This window comes from Sorex fumeus, unplaced genomic scaffold (genome assembly GCF_029834395.1).
Source record: "Sorex fumeus unplaced genomic scaffold, SorFum_2.1 ptg000080l, whole genome shotgun sequence".
NCBI classification, from domain to species: domain Eukaryota; kingdom Metazoa; phylum Chordata; class Mammalia; order Eulipotyphla; family Soricidae; genus Sorex; species Sorex fumeus.
In genome coordinates, this window is record NW_026606137.1 from 1302726 (window position 1) to 1321765 (window position 19040).

A 19040-nucleotide genomic window follows, 5' to 3' on the forward strand; every position below is an offset into this window, starting at 1 on the left:
CAGCACCCAACTCTTATCCAGAGTGATCATTTCCAACTATCATCGTCATAGCTGTTCCTTTTCTATCCCTCAGCACTTGAGTCTGGCTTCTAACTGTGGACCGATGCTCCTGGCCCTCGTTTCCACTATGCTTGGATATTCATCTCATACCATTTTTCTTTATGTCCCACAAATAAGTGTGATCAAAATACTCTCGGTAGAAGGAGAAATCAAGAGAAATCAAGAAGGGAATAAACAGCATCAAGCTATGGTAAACCCTTGGCCCTTAGATTGCAAATTTAGATTGGAGGGTGGGAAGAAAGAAAAGGTAGACGTAAAGGGAGACAGGATCAGTGGTCGAGGATCTTGGGCATTTTGTGTGTTGTGAGGTGCAGCAATTGTGTACATTAAAACCATTAACTTTAATAATATTGGAGTCATGTTACCTAAACTATAATAGAATGACACACATGTATGTAACAGTATAGGTACTGGCACAATTGTATAGTAATACATCATAATGTATCATAATATATCCAATACATTCAATATTTTCATACTTTAAATCGAATCTGCTTTGTTCAGATCACGCTTTTAGCATTTGTGAAACAGAACGACATAACATGGTGCAAAGTGTGTAGAACTTCTACATTTTAATATATAAGAAATCTATAAAGATACATAAATTATAATCTATACTGATACTCAACTGTAAACCTTTCCAATATATATAACCTTTCCAATAATAAATTAATAAATGACTTCCCTTTTAACTGAATTTACTAGGCAATATCGTTGGGAGTCTTAGCCGATGCTGATTTAAAGATTACTTGAGTGTTTTAACACTCTTCCTCATAAATGTTTTCTGCTTATGAAAAAAAATGTTAAGCTTGTTTCAATGGTCCCAACTGACCTTACAAGGAATCTTCGTAGAATTGCTCTAGGGCTTGAGACCTGTAAGAAGGAAACTTTCCTTTGATCACTCTTCCAAAGAGAATGTGTTCTGCAGACTTTCCCAGCCTTTGTTTTAGTTTGCTGGAGAGCCAAGCTGTATCTCAGAGGATAGTATATACCCTCTCTAAGTTTTCTAAATGACATTTATCCACTGTAGAAAAACAGTACTAACGTTTTTGAAAGCTTCCCTTTAGGATGTAAATAACCAGCTATATGCTGGCATTGGATAGTTTTGTTATCTATTTGTATGTTTATGCAGGGTCACTTCTAATATACTAAAATATATTAAGTTCTGTGTGGAAACCACTTCCTTATTCAAATATACATATAAAACATATAAGGTGGTTACATTTAAATTACTTATACAAGTATAGCTGCCTAACTAGCTTGGCCTTTCCCTATGCTTATATTAATGTTTAAACTAAGGCATTCATACATGTTAATATAAATACAAAACTATCACACCTATAAACATAGTATTTACTTTTACATTTGAAGAAATCCTACTATCATGATTTACAAATGTCATAGTATTTGTATTACTTTTTTTGCTTATTTTAGAATGAAAGTTTGACAAATTATTTAAATGTTATAAGTCTGATAAAAGTGCTTTTGGAAAAATAGTTATATTTTACTCACTTCTCATAAACATTAGCACTGTAACACTGTCCTCCCGTTGTTCATAGATTTGCTCCAGCGGGCACTAGTAACGTCTCAACAAATTGTGAGACTTGTTGTTACTGTTTTTGGCATATCGAGTACGTCACGGGGAGCTTGCCAGGCTTTGCCGTGACGGCGAGATACTCTCGGTTGCTTGCCGGGCAACCTCTATGCATAATTATTTTAAATTCTGTGCATCATATTACAACAAATTAAGATAATGACTCTAGAAAGACTATCAACATAGTTTTGAAAATCTTACATTTCTTTACTCTATATCATCTTATCCCCAATAAAGCATAAGTATATTGACACACAAACATATTTGCCTTAAATTTTGATGCCTTCCCGTGTCTCTTGGAAGCAAAAATGAAGTACCTGCTTTAGCAGTTTCAGCAGTAGTGAGAAGAAATTGGAGAGAGGTTAGAAAGATGAGTGTGCACTGAGAAGTGCATTCATCCTCTCAGAGGGGTGAGAGAGATATATATGCACTGCCACTGTTTCCTGTTTTGGCAAGTTCTGGTTGCGCAAGAAAACCCAGGCCAATAAGGGTGAAACAGGATTTGTCATACGGATGGAGTCCAATTTCATTGCTGTCTGTTTAACTGCGCTTTTGTCATTGTTTTAAGATTATCCACATGGCTTTTCAAAAGGAATTACCTTTCCCAATTTCCTTATTATTTTCTGACACTCATCTGCTACAATTTATCCCATTTGCCAATAATTTGACAAATTAGTCTGATTACAATATGAGTGGTTTCAAGTTTATTTCTCCAAGGGTGAAGTTAAGCTTTTTATTTTTGTGAACTAAAAGATTTTTTTTTTAACTCGAAAGATTTCAATGTTTTCTTAGATGGCACTTCGAAATGTGTTGAATCTTATTGTTTGGGAAAATAATTTCATCTTTTATTTGTAAACGTAAAAGCACAGTGCCTTTCAGAAAAAAATAGTAAAAGATCCACTCACATCTCACTATTTCTAAACTCTTGTTTCTTCTGACATTAATTTTTATCTTTTACTTGTATGTAATTTAATTTATTTTCATTGCATACTTAGTTATTGTTATCTGGCACTACATAAGAATCTGTAAAGATAAAAAGTAGTAGCTACACTGATACTGAATAGTAGTTTATTTTTCTTTCACAAGGATGAATTACTTCTCTTCCTAAACAATATCACTGGAAAGCCTTAGTCAATTCTGATTTAAACGCCATTTGAAAGTTTTAGCAATCAAAGAACATGAAGACTTATATAAATATTCAAGACTTGTTTCCCTATCTCAATAATGAAAGAAATTGGATTAATGAATACATGCATATCAATATTAGTAAATTTATTAATTACTAATTTTTTTCTTTTGGGGTCACACCCTGCAATACACAGGGGTTACTCCTGGCTCTGCACTCAGGAATTATCCCTGGTGATGCTTGGGGGATCATATGGGATGCTGGGGATTGAACCCAGGTCGGTCGCGTACAAGGCAAGTACCCTACCTGCTGTGCTATTGCTCCAGCACCTAATTACTAATTTTAAATGTGATGAACTAAACACCAAATTTTTATAAACTATGATTATGGAAACAAGTATATAGTGCTAAGAACTGAACCAGAGTTTGCCATTTAAAAAGAAAACAATTACTCTGGCCCCAACAAATACTATTTTTCTAATTAGTTAAAAATAGCACATACCTTAAACCGGTAGACATTTTAGGACGCTTTTGTTAGCATATGATCTGCATAGTGGAATATAGAATTAAAAAATATTTATTAATTTTCATGTTAATGGTAAACTCATTGAGTGGTGTGGTAAAAATATACCAATGTCTGACAAAGAAGTATTTGGTTATAACAATAAGTTCAATACATGTTATTTTTAAAGTATTTATAAGAGCATTTAGAATTTAGAATGAATTTTACCACTAAATGTAAAAAAAATTATTATGTGGTTGCCATGTACCTAGTTAATCCATAAAGTGTACTTTACTGAACTTTAACATAAAAATGTGAAGTCTCAATTATCTGAATCAGCCACACAGACAGAATAACCTTCGAATTACTATCAATGGGAGATTGTGTCTTAGTGTGACCATATCTAGAAGCACCCTTAACTTCTCTACTTAATGCTGTTGGATATTTCTAGGAGCTTCAAGCGTAAGGTTTGATGGACATGGGCTAAATCCTGTATCATTTTGTGTTGGGAAATTATTTTTTTTATTTACAGTTTTTACATGTATAAGTGAAAATAACATTATTTCATTTAATTGTGATAAAATGAGGTATATGGAAGTTGCTTGCCATGTAGTAAAAATTTAAAACTTATTAACTTCCTCTAATTTCATGTGCTCCCAACATTTATGTCTCGACAGACCAACATTAATACTTGTAAGCTCTCAGGATCCATGAAAATTTTGCCAAAAAAAAAATTGACTTACAAAAGTATAGGTATTTGTATTAGAAAATACCATAAGAAAAGGTAGAAATTGTATCGGAATAAGTAGTGTCAAATGAAAATATATTTTGATGTATAAAATATGCAATTGGTTTATTTTATCTTTATATTAATAATTATGATGCTTTTTTGCCCATGAGTTACAATACTTTGCTTATCTAATATTAGCAATACTATTATTACGTTAAACTAAGAGAAAAATTTATGAAAACTTTGGATCACAAAATGTACCTATTGTACTGATAGGTCCTCTTTTTCCTTCCAATTGTTTGTTTCTAAGTGTCTTTGCTTCCTCATATCCCAAGATGTTTTTCTCTTACTTTATTTCATTCATCCTGGACATTGTTGGTTCTTAATGACTGTTCCCTCCAAATGTTATTAGTTTATATCATCCAGCTTATCCTTCTTTGTACATTGAAATGTTTCTGCTTTTAGATATGATAGGGAAAAAATCAATATATTATTTTTAACACAAGACATTTTATTGAGATTGAGATCAACTAGACAAAATTGCTTTTATCCACCAAAAAAATGCTACAATATTTTGCTATTTTTTTTTTGACAAACCACATATTTTTTGGTAAGTTTTCCTGGTTTTACTTATAAGTCTTGAGATAGACTTAATTATGGAGACAGTAGGAAAGGAAGACAAAAGACAAATCAGCTGGAACTGGAGAGATAATGCAGAGGTTTAAGTACTTGCTTTAGTAGCTGACCACAGTTACATCCCCAGCACCAGGACTGGATGATCATCCCCTCCCCTGCCACCAGGACTGATTCCTAAGTACACAGACAGGAGTAATCCCTGAGCACCACTGGGTACAGCCCAGAAACAAACAAACAAACAAACAAATAAAAAGGCAAGTTAATTGCCAGTATCCTTTGCCTCTGGTCTCATTTTCACCTTGTTTCTTTAAGTTCCTAAGAATGAAATCTGCACTGAAATTCCTGACAAGTTTGCATATTTCCTTCAGTCTTTTACAGAGTTTGTGGGGAGTTTCTCTGAAGTAACGCTTAGGAGACCTGGAGACACTCCTGGAGATATTGGGCACACCAAGCTGGATACCTTAGTCCATGTCAGGCAGTGCTAGCTGCTTGAGTCCAAAGACGGTTTTTTCAAATCCTAAGATAGAGTAGTTGAAAGTTATTCATAAGCTTCATCATAACATTTAAAATATACTTTCCTATCACACCACCTTAAATATTTTTCTTCAGAGAATTGATTATTCAACACTCAAAAACCTTCTCTATAGATAATAAATGCTACGCCTAAAATGAAGTTAAAAAACATATTTAAAGTGTTGCTAGCAGAGATCATTCAAATGTATAATGTGGTAATTCCAGTGTTATCTCTTGGAAGAACAGTTGAATTCCCAATGCAAGAAACTTTCAGCTATTTATAGGTCATAGGCTTATAAATCATAATATTTGGTGATTTACAAATCGCCTTATTTACACTTGAAAATGTTTTAGTAAGATACCCTGCAGATTTCTGTTTCATATATCAAATATAAGAGAAAACTTGTTCTCAAAATCAGTTATTTTCAATGGTTTCTGAATGGAAGAGGCAGGAAGCTTATTTAACTTAATAAATACACTTATTAAAGCTTATTTAACTTGGTTGTGTCGAGTTTGATGTTTATGTCCACCATTAAAATAAGGGCTAGGGACATACTTAGGGTTAAGACACTTGTTTTGCATGCTGCCAGACCTGGTTTGATTCCCAATAGCACATATGATTCCAAAAGCACAGCCTGGAGTAACCTTTGAACACAGAACCAGTCATAAGAGCTGAACACACCTCAAGTATGTCTCCCAACAAAAAAAAAAAACAAACAAAAATCAGAAAACTAGGCAAAAAATAAGGCCAGATCACGTTTTTTATTAAGATTTATGTTAAACAAAATTGCATTACTTGATCTTTGGTCTAAGTGTTCATTTGGTATGAGTTTTTTTGTTTTCACCCATTTTTATAGTGTCCATTTTCAAAATTTGTCACAGAAAGAATCAATAAGAGCTTCAACAATGTATGCATATATATTAGTGAAACGCTTCATATTTGGCTAATGGTGGACTTCATAAATGGTGAATGAATCTTACTCTATTTTTCCTCTTGATTTTCCGACAACTCAGCTTGCTGAGTGTTTGTCAGGATTCAATACTTCGCTTTTGTACCATGTCAGCAAGTTGCTCCTTCAAGGTGTTAAATTTGAGCTTTCCCATAGCAAAAGGTACCAGAGACAAGCTCGTGAGAGTGTCGATATACTTTCTCAGACTACATTTTCCAGTTTGTACAAAACTGCATTACTATTGAAACACGTTCTTTATGGAACTCTTCAGGATTGCTTTGCAGGTTACTTTGTAGAATTTTCCAGGGAATTTTATTTGAACATCGAGTTTGATAACTAGATTTGTAGCTTCCTCAAGCCCAAATTCATGATAGGGCTGAAAAGACGGTATAATGGCAAGGCTCTGCCTTGCGTGCAGTTTACTGGTGACTGGTCCCTTTTACCACAAATGGTCCTGAAGCACCATCACAAGTGATCTCTGAGTGCAAAGTCAGGAGTAAGCTCAGCCCCACCAGGTGTGTCTCCCAACAAAAATAAACCTAAACACAAAAGACATGAAATTTGAGATAAAACTCAGCATTTTCCATCACTTCATTTAGAGAACATGGCATTACTTCTGTTTTTTTCCTTCTGTTTTGGTTCTTACTCAATATTCTCCCTTGTCCACATTAATTTTTTTTTATTTCAGTGTCTTGGTTATATCTTCAATTTCTAGAAATTTGTCTTCTGAATGTGGGTTTAAAGTATGGGTAAGGTCAAATATTGTTGATACTGTATTAACTGGAAAACTATTTAATAAGGACTAGTTCCATTTACTTACTTATTTAGAATGTATCACCGTGAGGTATAGTTACAGATTTACAAACTTTCGTGCTTATGTTTCAGTCATACAATGTTCGAGTACCCATCCCTCCACCAGTGCCCATTCTTCACCATCAGAGTTCCCAGTATTCCTCCCACCACCCCCATCCCATCCTCACCACGCCCCCATCCCCATCTCTGTGGCAGGCACATTCCCTTTTTCTCTCTCTCTGCTTTTGGGTTTTGTGGTTTGGAATACAGTATTAAGTGGCCATCATATTGGGTCTCTAGTCTACTTTCAGCACACATCTCCCATCCCAAGCGAGGTCTCCAAGCATCCTTTACTTGGTGTTCCCTTCTCTATCTGAGCTGCCTTTCCCCCCAGTATGTGAGGCCAGCTTCCAAGCCCTGGAGCAATTTTCCTGGTTAAAGACTAGTTCTCTAGGTCATGAAGGTCTCAAAGTGTTTGACTCATAACAGAGACATGTTGTATTTGGCTGTTCAGAAGTTTTATTCTTTTATGTCTGCTTTTTTGCAATGCTCACCCCTCTGGCATCTGACTGAACATGGGAGTGAGGGAGATCTGAGGAAAGCCAGGTTTTACTGTTGGCTCGCTTTTTCCATATGCAGTTAGGGGTCTTACTGAAATTCAGAATCTTAGCCTGTGTTCACATCACCCTCTCTTCCAAGACTGTTGAAGACAGCCAGTCCACTGCTCTGGGTTCTGGAATCAAAGCAGGCAGGCATGACCCAGTCAGTGTGCTTGGGAATTAGTATAATTTGATCAGTGCAGTAGGCGATCAAGGACCAATTTTATTAGAAACCTTTAGTAAGATAACCCATCCTTTCTGATCCTCTGTATCTCCAAGAAACTGAAAATCATGAACTTAGGTGCGTTGTAGAATTAGAATTAATTTAGCATAACTGATACATTCATAAATAAGTTGGTTCATTGAAGTACTTTAAATACAGTTTTATAGAAGTAATTTCAAGGAAAAGTATGTTATTTGCCAATTTATATGTTATTCTAGGATTCTTTTCTTTCTACTGTAAATTTGCCAACCGTTCCACTTTTTGAATTCAACACTAGGATTACAGTTATCAGTTAACATATTCATATATTATAATTGCTACTGTGATGATAATTATCACCTCTACCACTTTATCTAAATATATTTTCTATTTGTGTTGAAATCATTAAGTTCCAGTCTCTTGCAATGATTGCAACGAAGTATTGTTATCTATAATTACTGTTGTGTGTCGTTGGTCTCTAGGCCTTTTCATTTTTCATTGTAAATTGTACCATTAAATGGCTTCAGCTCACCCACTCACACAGACATATTCCCCCATCTCCTGTAAAGAAAGGGAAATCTTCGAGATTAATTTTTGTAGACTCTACTTATATGTGATTTCATACAGTGCTTGTTCTACTCTGTATGACTCATCTGACTCAGCATAATGACCTCCAGGTAAACCCTATTTGTCACGAATGTCAGATATCCTAAACTAAGACTGAATGATATCCTGTTGTGAATATGTACCACAACTTAAGTTCCTTCTTAGCACTCATGCACCTTATTATGTTAGGGGAAAACTAAATTGTAAATTATCAATCACTGCCTTCAGTGTATGAGTCACTTGCATATATTGTACATGTGTACATCTGCATGTTTTAGGTTAGCTTCTCCAGAACTTGAAACTGAGATACAAATTACTAGCCTAAAATTTACTGGGGATATGTTCTTTAGGTAAAATCTTGCAGTGAAGGACTGGGAAGAACAGAGCTCCTGAGTACTAAATAAAATCTTGCCTGATCTACAGAGACAGAGTTACAGTCAGTTTTTTACGACTTATGAATCATTTCATTAACATTGATGATATGATGATGCTCTTTTCATAAAGTGGCTCCCGATGCCCAAACACAAAACTACAATGAAAATGAAAAAACTGGTGCAAGAGAGTACTAATATTTAATGCATCGATTAATTTTTAGCAAATGTCCTACCAACTGTATTCTCTCCAGCACCACAATATAGACTTTTAAAGACCATTTAAATCTAACAGAAAAAAAAAGCCAAGGAGGCAAATGATACTGATTCTGTTTTGGTAAATCATGTAGAGACAATGTAGAGTTTTGAAGCAAATAAGTATCTTAAACTCTTAAAAGCAAAGACACAAGAGTCAGAAGTCTGGCAGGACTCAGTAGCCAACTTGTAAGGAGGTTCCTTTTAGTTGGTTGGTTTCAATGTAGGGTGTGGTCAGACAGAGAAATACAACTTATGGCAGCAAAGTTGAACATGCATTTTGTTTAAGAAAATGTGTTTTCCATTTTTAAAATATCAATACATGAGAAAGGGAATAGTTTATGGGGGGGGGGGGGGGATGAGGAAAATGTGCCATGAATGCAAAATGGGAAGATTTGCACTTGTTAAATTTACTGAATCTCCTATCAGATCTAACTAAAAATTAAAATCATGAAAAATTATAGTCTAACTATAGGAGGTCTTTAAACACTTTAGTCTAAGTATGTAGGCTTCAAAGTAAGTAGTAAGAAGTAAGATTCAAATTATTTTTTCATTAAAAAATAGTAAGTACTCTAAAACTGGTGGGAAGAATTGTTCTATCATACTGCTATCTACTTATTCTTCCTTTTAAAGACATTATTATTTGGATAGTTGAATTTGATGTATTGTTGGGAATTTAAGATTATATGTTCAAAGAGGGAGGATAAAACTAAAGTGTGAGTGAATGGTTAGAGTGATTTTGTTCTTGTGACTTACATGTAGTATCAGTAACAGGAAATTTAATAGTGATGATATGGATATTCAGGATATCAGTTGGTAGATATCAGTTGAATTATTTGTAAACTTGAAAAAATTATTTTATCAAGCATAGCCTATTGACATAAGAAAAAGTTATCACAAGATACCTTGTGTGCTATAATTTTGATGTTATGAGAATTGTGCCTGTAATTTAAATATTTTATATTTACCCATCTGATTTTCGACACCTTGGCAAATGAGACAGCGTCCCTGATCCTTGATCGTCGACGGATGTCAGAACTCCGGATTCGTTCTCTCATTTGAGTGAAACGTGATATTCCAAGCATAGCTCTTTCTATTCTTCTTTGGGAGACCTGAATGGCGTTCTCATCTTGTTTGCGTAGGGCCCAGGTCTCTGAGGCATATGTTAATGCAGGAAGAACAGTGGAATCAAAGAGATGTGCCCGGAGCCGGAGGTTCTTCGTCCTCTTAGCTATTTCTTCGACGTTCTTGAAGGCGTTCCAAGCCGCTCTCTTCCTCCTGCGCAGCTCGGGTGCCAGGTCATTTGTCATGTTGACCTCTCGACCTAGGTACACATAGCTGTTGCATTCGGAGATGGTCGTTCCATTGAGAGCGAATGGGGCGTCAGGAACAAGGCTATTTCTCATAAACATTGTCTTCGTAAGATTCAGCTGTAGTCCTACCTTTCCACACTCACGGTCAAAGTCGGCCAGCATTTGTGCCGCTTGGCTGATGTTTGGTGTTATTAAAACAATGTCATCAGCAAAGCGGAGGTGGTGTAGTTGCCGACCATCTATCTTCACTCCCATTCCTTCCCATTCCAGTCGTCGCATGATGTTCTCGAGGGTGGCACTGAAGAGTTTTGGTGAAATGGTATCACCCTGCCGCACCCCTCTCTTGACATCAACGATCACTTCTTTGTAGAATGGTGAGATCCTGGTAGTGAATCCGCAATACAGCTCACGGAGGATCCTGATGTATTGGGCTTGTATGCCCTGATTGGCTAGGGCTTCAATGACCGCTTCCGTCTCAACAGAATCAAAGGCCTTCTTTAAATCAATGAACGTTAAGCAGAGCGGCATCTTGAACTCCCGAGAAACCTCAATGAGTTTGGTTATCGTGTGGATATGGTCGATGGTGCTGAATCCTTTGCGGAACCCTGCTTGCTCACATGGTTGTCCTTCATCTAGTGTTCTGCCAATCCTATTCAGGATGACTCGAGTGAACAACTTGTAGATGACAGACAATAGGCAGATCGGGCGATAGTTGCCAATGTCATGGATGTCTCCCTTCTTGAACAGTAGTACGGTCCTGCTGGTTTTCCATTGAGATGGAACCTTGCATTCAGACAGGTAGCGAGTGAAGAGCCGAGCCAGTGTATTGATGAGTACTGACGGCAGGTTCTTCAGGTGTTCAGGTCTGACCTTGTCTGGGCCGGGTGCTGTTTGCTTCTTTACTGACGAAATGGCGTGTCGGATTTCGGAAGGGAGAACGTTGGGAACGACATACCCATCCTGTGGAATTTGGTATGTCGGCAAGTGGACATGGCTATCGAAGAGATTTGAGTAGAAGTCATGGATAATCTTCTCCATTGCCGTTCTGGAGGATGTGATGGATCCATCAGGACATCGGAGGGCAGTCATCTTGGTCTTATAGTTGGCGAAGGACAGGCGGGCGTTACGAATACTTTTCCCGGCTTCTGCCGCATCTACCAGTACTTCTGCTCTTCTCTCTTTGAGGTCTTCCTTGATCGCATCTCTGCACTGCTTTGCAAGCTCGGACGTTAGCTTGCGGTTGCCTGAGGCATGCGCCAAACCACGCTGGCGAATTAGCTCAAGAGTTTTCGAAGATAGGCGACTTTTTGTGGCTATCTCTCTCTTGGCGTTCCTCGCACATTCATGGAGGTGCTGAACCAGTCGATCGTATTCCTCGTCAATGTTGTCAACAATGGCATCTTCCCATGTTGCCGCAATAGTACCAAAGAGTTCCCAGTTGGTGGTCGTTCTGGGAGTTCTCTTTTTGAACTTTGCAGCCCTTTCTCCCCGCTCTGTGAAGTAGAATTTTGCACAAAGGAGACGGTGGTCCAATCCCATTCGAAATTTTGGGACAACAGCGACATCAGTCAGGCAAAACCGTCGATTGAATATGATGTGGTCTATTTCGTTGTGGAATCGTCCACCGGGAGACTCCCATGTCCATCGTTTAGATTCTGCCTTCTGGAACTGTGAGTTACCATGAATGGTCTTGGTCGACATGATGAACTCAGACAGTCTCTCACCCTGTTCGTTCCATTCTAGGCCATGGGTTCCGATGTGAAGTTCTTCAGCTGATCTTCTCGGTCCTATCTTGGCATTAAAATCACCCACAATGATCTTGTAGAAGGTGTGGTCTTCTTTATAGAATTTCTCTAGCTCCATGTAGAACTTCTCGATTTCTCTTTCATCATAATGAGATGTTGGTGCGTAGACAACGAAGATAGAAACTGCAGGCAGTGAGCCACATCTATTCAAATGTAAACGTCCGATTCGGGTTGTTAGGCATTCGAATGAATCAATGCTCTTGGCCAAGTTTGTGTTGATAAGGACACCGACGCCTCCAACACCTCTTTTATCGCATGTTCCGAGGAACAATTCTTCTCCAGTGTCGAAAACGGCATGGTGAGATTCGTGTCTTCTTGTCTCGGTCAGACCAATGATGTCATACTTGATCATTCGCGCTTGTACCATCAGGTCCTCGATGGATGCATCTGATGCTAGCGTACGTGCATTGAAAGTACAGACGATCATTTTTGTCTTCCTTCGTTGTGGCAGCCTAGGTCGGCCTTGAGATTTTGTCGGCCTCTCCTTTCTCATCCTTCTCAGTGCTGCCATGTCGGTGAAGCCTTCAGGGTCAGGTGAATGAGACCAGTTGTAGTTACTGGTTTTGGCATATCGAATACACAGCGGATAGCTTGCCAGGCTCTTCCGTGCGGGCGGAATACTCTCGGTAGCTTGCCAGTCTTTCCGAGAGGTATAGAGGCTTTTGGGGTGACCTCTAATCACCCTTGTAGGTGTTACCATATTTGAACCCTATCAAATATGGTACGACAATTCCAGAAGACGGGTATTTAGTGTCTTATGATGTGTCGCGCGGCCGCAAGCGGCCGCGCGGTTCCGGAAAGCGTCCTGGAGATTTAAAGACGACCGTTGGACTAGAGCTGTTACTGATTGGATTCCACGGGATGTCAAGAGACCGCGTGGCCGCCCACCTACCAGATGGTCAGACTTCTTTGTCACGGTCATGAACGATCGGTTTGAGGCCCTCCATGTTCCCGGAGCGAAGAGATGCCATTGGGCTACACTAGCACGCGACAGGGACAAATGGAGACGTTACTGGCGCCCGCTCGAGCAAATCGACGACTAACGGGAAGTTAAGTGATTAAGTGATTAAGTGATATTTACCCAGATATGTCACTTCATATATCTTGTATTTTAATTACTATTTCTTCTAACAATGCATATCAAATGAGAACAGCTATTGTATTGAAAATGTTAAGCACTTTCTTAGGCTTTTACTTATTATTGCAAAATAATTTCATCATTTGAACTGTACTGTTCTTAGGTATTAGGTGTGGCATTAACTGAATGGGGATAATAAAATTTGGGGGGAGGGGATAGTTAGTCGTACTAACAAAAGGTGAATTTTTAAATTGAGAACAATTGTGAAAGGATGAATTATTTCTTCATGCTTAGATGAAGTTAAGATATATTTCAGCCAAGATTTATCTCAGCCAAGAATAGTATGTTTAAAAGGACATTCAATTCTTTCTCTCCATGACTTGTTTAGTCTTGAGCCACAAATCATGGTTCACCTCCTCGTTTCCCAACTCATTTCTCTCACTTCACCGCCCTAAAGTTTTCATCCTGAAGTTTGATTGGCAATAGTCTAGAACGTGTAGTGTTAAACCAGAACATTGATTATGTATATGAATATAATCACATACAAGTTACTAGATGTATGGTGTGTAAATACCAACTCTATGTATGAAAACAAACACCGTATATATTACTGGAATATTTATTTGAATTTTAAAATTATTTTTTCTATTCATATATAGTCATCATGTTATCAAGGCAGACCTCGGTATATATCCAGTCAAATGTTGTTAATAATTTTCTGGTCTTTAAGTTTGTAGAATTTTCCTTGAAGATATCTAGGAAAACAATCCTAAACTTGCACAAATAAAGATAAATTTCAAATAGAAATCAGGCAATCTATTTCTAGTGGAGTGACACAAGATGTTGATGAAAACAGAGATCCTGAATATCAGTTTTATTTGTGTACAGAAGGATAAAGATAGAGAAGGGGAAGAGAAATGTGGGAAGCCAAGAGCCCTCTCATAGACCCTGGCCATGGTTCCCATGTTAAGAACTGCTTGGGACAGACATTAGTGACAGTCTCCCAGGACTTCCTGATCTCAGTGGATACCTGATCTATAGCCACACATCAGGCTGACCGCTTATCTGGTCTTATCTATAGTAACCTCCAGGATGCATCTACTCCCTAAGACCCTTTGATATACAAATGTAAAGCTCAGGATGCACCTACTGCCTTTGATGTGCAAATGTCTACCTTGAATGTTAGGTAAAGCTCTTGTTGCTGACCTTACCATATATGGTTATATTGCCTCTGCTCCTGACTGAGCTGCCCAGACCCTATATAAACAGCCTGTATCCCTCAATAAAGCCTGTCCCTTTTTCTCTCTTTTTCTATTTCTAAACTGTACTCTGTCTCTTGTGTCTCGTGTTCATTCGGTTGGTCCCTCCTTGCACCATCGGATCAATCCTCGGGCCACCTCCGCGGCCGGCCGGAGAGTGGTTACCGGGGGCCCCCTGCAGAGAAAATAGCTTATCTTTGATCCTATTTATGCTAGCATATGTGAACTGCCTCTTACTGAGTGCATAATTTCATTGAAAAACATTCAAGCGTCACAATAATTTCAGTTTTATAGACTTTCACAGCTGTATAGTCTCAATTCCACGTTCACTTCATAGGTGATGAGATTGCAAGGGTATTCAAAAAATCTAGTGGACTCAAGCATCAGCTAGAGTGTCTCAAGCATCAGCTCATGGAAGTTTAAAATTCCTTGTTTGGTATTTCCTTAACAGAGGAAAAAAATTGCTCATTATCGTATGGGAAGTGATTATGTAATGTGGATGGCAACGATTATTTGAGGGGTGACTGGGTCAATTTGGGGGATTTAAATCCATCTGTCTTTTATTTTTACTAGTAATTTATCTATGAACAGTACAAGTCAACTAATTTCATGGGTTGTTGGAATAAATAAAATATTTGAATGCAAATATTGTATTTTTTAAATTTTTTTAATTAATTTTTTAAATTTTAGTGAATCACCATAAGATAGAGTTACAGACTTTCAAATTTTTGTGATTACTTTCCAAACAATGCAAACATTGTATTTTCTGTTTTATAAAAATGTGACTTTATGGACTATAAGGATTGTCTAGGATATAAAGAGCTTAACTTCCATGCAATTGTGGTGGCTATAACCAGATTTAGCTCCATCACCACACAGAGTCCCTGAGCACCAACAGGAGCAGCTCCTGAGCACAGGGCCAGGTGTGGCCCTTCAGCACCACCAGTGTAATCAATAAAGAAATCATTTAAAAAAAATATTTCAAATAAGAAATTAATATGTCGATATGTAATAAAGAAATTATTCAGTAGGATAAAATTTATAATTTTTTTTCTTAAATAAAGAAAAGCCATATGAAAGGCAAACTCCACAGAGCAGTATTTTGTCTAGGGGTAATTTTCTTTGTCTATAATAAAATGATGTGGAATTCTGGCATGGATACTTTTCTATTTCTGTTACTTCTAGCTGAAAGACTGTGTTTTTGATTATAGTATTCACCCTATAATTATTTTTCCATTGCATTTTTGTCTTCTTTACATTCCTCTTTCCTAAATATGAGTCGTAATGCAAAAATGGTCACCCTATTAGTATGAGTTTTAAATTCATTAAAGAAAAAAATGAATGAATTTGTGCCATAATAGTATGGATATTAAAGGTAAAGGTAAAAGGTAAAGGCCCTCCCGTTGATCGTCGATTTGCTCGAGCGGGCCCAGTAACGTCTCCATTGGAGACTTTGTTGTTATTGTGTCTGGCATATCGAATACGTCACGGGGAGCTTGCCGGGCTCTCCGAGAGGGGCGGAGGAATCGAACTCGGGTCGGCCATGTTGGCCGCTTGTAAGGCGAATGCCCTACCCGCTGTCTATGGATATTAACAAGAAAATATATGCTGAAGATCCTTGAATGACAAAGGTGTTGGCGGTGCCAACTTAACCACAGTAGAAAATTTGTGTATGAGTTTGGACTCCCTCAAGTATCGCTGTCACTGTCACTGTCCTCCCGTTGTTCATCGATTGGCTTGAGCAGGCCCAGTAACATAAGGCTTGTTGTTACTGTGTTTGGCATATGGAATACATCGAGGGGAGCTTGCCAGGCTTTGCCCTGCGGGCGAGATACTGTCAGTAGCTTGCAGTGTTCTTCGAGAGAGGTGGAGGAATCAAAGGTGGAGGAATCGAACTTGGGTCTATCAGGTCAGCCACGTGCAAGGCAAATGCCCTACCCACTGTGCTATCGCTCCAGCCCCCCTCAAGCACTGTCCTTCCATTGTTCATCAATTTGCTAGAGCGGACCCAGTAATGTCTCCATCCTGAGACTTGTTACTGTGTTTGGCGTATCAAATACGTCATGGGGAGCTTGCCAGACTTTGCCGTGCAGCTGAGTTATTCTCGGTAGCTTGCCGGGCTCTCCGAGAGGGGCGGAGGTATTGAATCCAGGTTGGCCGCACCAGCCTTGTGCAAGGCAAATGCCCCACTGCTGTGTTATCATTCCAGCCGAGGTATAATTACTATTAATAACATAACACTGACAAAAACACACTAATAAAACAAACACTTAGCACATATGTAATTCTTAAAATAAAAAAATATTTTAGTTTAAATTTTGAATTCAAAAAAATTTTGGACACCATGATTTAGAATACTGTTAAAGGTAGAATTTCGTGTTAAAACATTCTAGTACCACAGTTAACCTTTGAGCTGTTTCTCTGCCCACCACATATTTTATATACCGCATTCTTACAGCACAAAAGATAAAGAAAACCAAATGTTACAAGAAAATCATAAAAAGGAGAAATAAACTTTAGATGATGGTGCTCTTTAATGATATCACAAATGCATACCTGTGTTCAAATTACTGTTACAATGTTAACTGTAATGAAATGAAATCACAGAGGTCTTATATTTTGGTATAAAGTAGGGGAAAAGAACACCAGTTGGCAAACTGTTGCCGTTCTTATCCTTACGAATGTTCTTTTCTGCAGAACAACCTTAGACGACACCCTCACAGCTATCATGGACATTTCCAAGGTCCAGCAAAGAACAAGGTAAAGCCTGGTGTAACAGTGTCTTTAAAATATTCAAGAAGTCTGAGGGGGCTGGAGCAATAGCACAGCGGGTAGGGCGTTTGCCTTGCATGCAGCTGATCCAGGTTCGATTCCCAGCATCCCATATGGTCCCCCAAGCACTGCCAGAAGTAATTCCTGAGTGTATGAGCCAGGAGGAACCCCTGGGCAATGCTGGGCGTGACCCAAGAAGCAAAAAGAAAAAAAAATAGGGGCGGGGGGTGGGGGTTTATTGGGGTTCTTCGTGGTGAAAAGTAAGTATTGGTCAAGGAAATGTGTTTGATATTTGCATGACCGAGACCTAAACCTGAAAGCTTTGTAACTTTTCCCACAGTGATTCAATAAATAAATAAATTATAAAAAAAATTCAAGAAGTCTGAAACAATTTTAATAGGTCAGTGACTATATTATACTGATTATGAACTTTTTTCAATATTCATTCTGATAATCAATAATCTCCTTTTGTGGATATAAGAATCTACATGATATGCTGCATTTTGTAACTTAGTCAACTTCCTCTCAATGTTTCAGTAATCTAAAAATCTTTTGTTGTTGAGTTTTGCTGAATTGCAAAACATTTTTACACACTGGGGAAGGGTTAGGGAGGGAATAAAGATGGAACTAGAAGTAACATAGAAACTTTTTGGCTGTACTTGGCACTTCCAGAGTGGCGAATTGTGGTAATTATACATCAAAAGTATGAGTGTTAAAAAAAGCACACTTTTTCCCATGTCTTCATGCTTTTGCATTTGATCTCCACACCACTCTTTCCCTCTTCCTCCTACATTTTTTTCTTACTGTACGTATTTAAGCTTAATTAATATATATTTTAAAATGATCTTTCTTAGCATCTTTTGCAGAATTGAATGCTTTTACTATGCTGACATTTATTTTGGTGCACACCTCTTACTTAGTAATTGTAAAATGTGGTATTTTATATACGTTTATTTCCTTTGAAACTCAAAATTATTGACTCCTGGGTTTTTGTTTGTTTGTTTGGTGTTTTTTTTTTTGGTTTTTTAAAAAAATTTTATTAGTGAAACACCATGAGGTAGATAGACTCCTGGGTTTTTAGACATATTTAACCCCAGTTCTTACACTTTTCCTCATGTAGTATATATATATATCTGGATAGGTTGGCATACTACCGATAAAAAACAAATAATGAATAAAGAATGCTTATCTACAAGAGTTTATAAATTTTTAAAAAGTTGTTGAAATTAAAGCAGAATTGATAAGCACAGTGCATTCTGAGTTGAATCTGAAGGGAATAATGGACATGGAACAATGGAAACGAATGTGAATCACATGCCCAGTGTGTGTAGTAACTAACGCAAAGCAGAGAAGAAATGTGCTCAAGGCTGAATGGAGTCAGTAACGTTGCTTTTGTAAATGAGGAGATAGATGGGAGATGATTATTTCAATACATCACACGTCAGTCTGATGAGTTTAGAGCTGCACAACTGGAACCAGTAAATCCAAAGCTTTATCTTCTCACACTCTCCTTGGGTTCGTAACAATCGACCGTCTGTTCTTCCCTGGGACTCCGTTCCAACTCCGTACAATGTCAACGTCTGTGTCCTCGAAAGATGCAAATCCATGTTAAGCACTAAATAATCTTCCTGTATGTGTAGCTTCCCTGGGCTCCTCATGTTCTTTTTCTCAAAGGTCAACTAATGGCTGCTTGGGCCTTTTGGCTTATTGTCTCTTAAGCATGTGGCTCTTTGTCAAAAGTTAATCGCGTTTAAATTAAGACACAGGGAAGAAAGAAATCTATTTAGTGACTTATCTGGATGTTCCTACACTCAGCATGAGTTCCTTTTTTGTGTTTAATAATTGATTGATGTCCAAAGTCAACCACGACTCAATAGA

The 19040-nt window shown here is 37.8% G+C and overlaps 1 protein-coding gene across 1 annotated transcript in view; it reads right to left on the reverse strand.

Annotated features, from left to right (window-relative positions):
* Nucleotides 1–18769, reverse strand: part of LOC130038826 (cysteine-rich secretory protein 2-like) — a 38801-nt gene extending 20032 nt beyond the window's left edge. The window contains exon 1 of the mRNA XM_056130636.1: nt 18596–18769. Within this exon, the coding sequence (XP_055986611.1) occupies nt 18596–18769 (174 nt within the window). The remainder of the gene's footprint in view (nt 1–18595) is intronic.
* Between the last annotated feature and the right edge of the window lie 271 nt (nt 18770–19040).